The 2,496-nt window shown below is 56.0% G+C and overlaps 1 protein-coding gene across 1 annotated transcript in view; it reads right to left on the bottom strand.

The window, feature by feature from the left end:
* Positions 1 to 6: 6 nt before the first annotated feature.
* Positions 7 to 2,496, bottom strand: part of LOC113490555 (very long-chain acyl-CoA synthetase-like) — a 5,052-nt gene continuing 2,562 nt past the window's right edge. The window contains exons 2-6 of the mRNA XM_026867078.1: positions 2,377 to 2,493; positions 2,095 to 2,289; positions 1,283 to 1,373; positions 851 to 1,049; positions 7 to 757 (exon numbers count right to left, since the gene is read on the bottom strand). Coding sequence (XP_026722879.1) covers positions 550 to 757; positions 851 to 1,049; positions 1,283 to 1,373; positions 2,095 to 2,289; positions 2,377 to 2,493 — 810 coding nt within the window. The 3' untranslated portion in view covers positions 7 to 549. The remainder of the gene's footprint in view (positions 758 to 850; positions 1,050 to 1,282; positions 1,374 to 2,094; positions 2,290 to 2,376; positions 2,494 to 2,496) is intronic.

The following is a 2,496-nucleotide window of genomic DNA, read 5'->3' as shown; positions in this document are numbered from 1 at the left end:
TGGCTGCTTGGACCATTACGGTGGCACGTTGTGTGCCCAGAACAGGAACTGACTCTTCTGAGTCACCTTTTACTCTTCCTGGTGGCCACTTGGACCACGGTGGAGACATGTCAGTTGCCCAAAACACCACCAGATGTTTCTTTGGGGCAACTGAGTCCCACTTTACTTTTCTTGGTGACTACCTGGACCATGCTGCAAGCCCGAAACAATGTTGGGCACTTGGTTTGGGCAGGCAAGTCCTCCACTGACCTTCCTGGTGGCCACTCAGCCCTTCTCAGGAGCCCATTGTGTGCCGAAGCCATGCCAGAAACTTATTTTGGGTCAGTAAGTCCTACTTTAGCCACCCCAGTGGTTCATTACGTGGACGTGTTACTTGCCCCAAACAACTCCAGATGTTTCTTTTGGGCAACCCAGTCCTGTGTCGGTCTTGGTGGCTCTTTGGACCCTTGTGGCGGTAACAACGAGCCCAAAACACCGGACTCGATTCTGGGTCCTGAAGTGCTCAGACAGTTGGACTAGATGATCATTGTAGGGCCCTTCCATTCTACTTTAGGCTTCTTGGTGGCCACTCGGAGCGTTTGGGGACACGTCACATGGCTGAAATATCATCAGATTCTTATTTCGGTCCGACTCGCCCTCCCCTGAGCCCCGGTACTCACCTGGCACGGACACTCCGTAGACATTGACCTCCTGGATGAAGTTGACCATGGCAAGAGTGGCCTCCACCTCTGTCGTGGCTACGTTCTCGCCTTTCCAACTAGGACAGAGAAGGGACAAAGCTGTGAGGGGACGTTTGGGCTGGGAGGGGACGTTGCGCACACAGACGTGGGTGTGAGGGCGTCGGAGTTACCGGAAAGTGTCTCCCACTCGGTCCTGGAAGTAGACGAATCTTTCGTGGTCAATCATGAGGAGGTCGCCGCTGTTGAAGAAGGCGTCACTTTTGACCAAGACGTCCCTCAAGACCTTTTTCTCTGTCTTCTGGGAATCGCCCGCGTAGCCATCGAAAGGGGTGTTCTTGGTGATTTTGATGACCAGAAGCCCCGTCTCGCCTTCAGGGGAGGGGGAAAGGAGGGTTGGAGGCCGGTCAGCAGCGGCCTCAGCACTGGGGAACGTCACCTCTGTGCCCCACCGTGCTCGGGGATGACATTCCTGTTTCCCTGAGGGGTTCCTGGTGACTTCCAGCCACCGAGATGATGGTGATAAGGACCAAGAGGTGGCTTTGATGCATCTCAACCCTCTCGTCTGTCCCCCTGTCCTCCCAGAAAGGCTCATCTCTTCTTACCGGGGCCGACCCGGATGCAGAGACCACGCTCATCACGTACAGGTTCGTCCTTCTCCACGTCGTACTTGATCAGCTCAAAGGGAGCGAAAGTCTGGAGGGCAGGAGAGAGACAGAGAGAGAAACCGGTGGGTGGAGGAGAAAGGCGGGATTAAAAACAGCGAGAAGACTTTTTCCCTCCAGCGCCAGCGCCGATCTTCTGTTGTTTGCTCATTACAACCCACAACCTCACCCCACCCACCCCCACCCCTAATCCCAACATTCTGAGAAGCCGCTTGTTTTATATTTAAATATAAAGGAGTTAATCACCTTTTAAATGAGATTTAATCTTAATAGGTTCAACCAGTGACCAAACTCATTGCGGCAACTTTCAAATCAAAGGCCCGAGGGAGAATCTGAGAGTTGCAACTGTGGGAAAAGGGTGGAGAAAACCTGGTTTTTGTAGCTTTTGCTCAACACGTGGGTGGGTGGGAGCTGAGGTGACCCTGAAGTGGCCTTTCTCAGGGGCGATGAGATGTCCAGGTCACCATGGACACTCCAAACTCAGACTGAGTCAATGCTGGTTGGGTCAACGTTGGCCAACCAGGTGGAGGGAACTCTTTTGGGTCATGAAGAGGGGATTTTGGAGGTCCTGCTTGTGCAGCAACCCAGGCTGATGGACGTGTCGACTCCCCCAGGGAGTCACCTTTGCGTCACCACGAAGAGGGTGTCCAGGAGACACCCCCCCCCTCCCCACTCTTGGCATCGACCCCACTCGAGGTTCAGTTATTGATCTCCCCAAGGCAGGGAGAGTTTGCCCCCACCCCCAGCGTCACCTTGAGGAACATGTTGGCTCTGCCCACGGCCCCGATCTTGCCGGTGTAGTTGATGAAGCCGGCGTTGCCCTCTGTGGCCCCGTAGAACTCCCAGATGGAGACGGGCCCGAAGCGCTGGAGGAATTCCTTCCACACCTCCGCCCGCAGGCCGTTGCCCAGTGCCATGCGCACCCCGTGCTCCCGGTCGTTGTCGCGCTGTGGGGTGACCAAGGACCCTCTCAGGGCACGCTCCGTGGCGTCACCTCCCCCCCGGGGTGGATTTTGGGATGGTGGGGACCTTACCCGGGGCGTGTTGCAGAGGTAACGCAGCAGCTCCCCCACGTACTGGATGACGGAGACGTTGTACTGGCGACAGTCGTCCCAGAACTGGGAGGCAGAGAACTTGGCCCGTAGGACGCAGGT

The sequence above is a fragment of the Athene cunicularia genome, unplaced genomic scaffold (assembly GCF_003259725.1).
Source record: "Athene cunicularia isolate RWA unplaced genomic scaffold, athCun1 SCF_136, whole genome shotgun sequence".
Classification (NCBI taxonomy): Eukaryota; Metazoa; Chordata; class Aves; order Strigiformes; family Strigidae; genus Athene; species Athene cunicularia.
The sequence above is the reverse complement of the archived record's forward strand: the minus strand, read 5'-3'. Positions and strand labels throughout refer to the sequence as shown.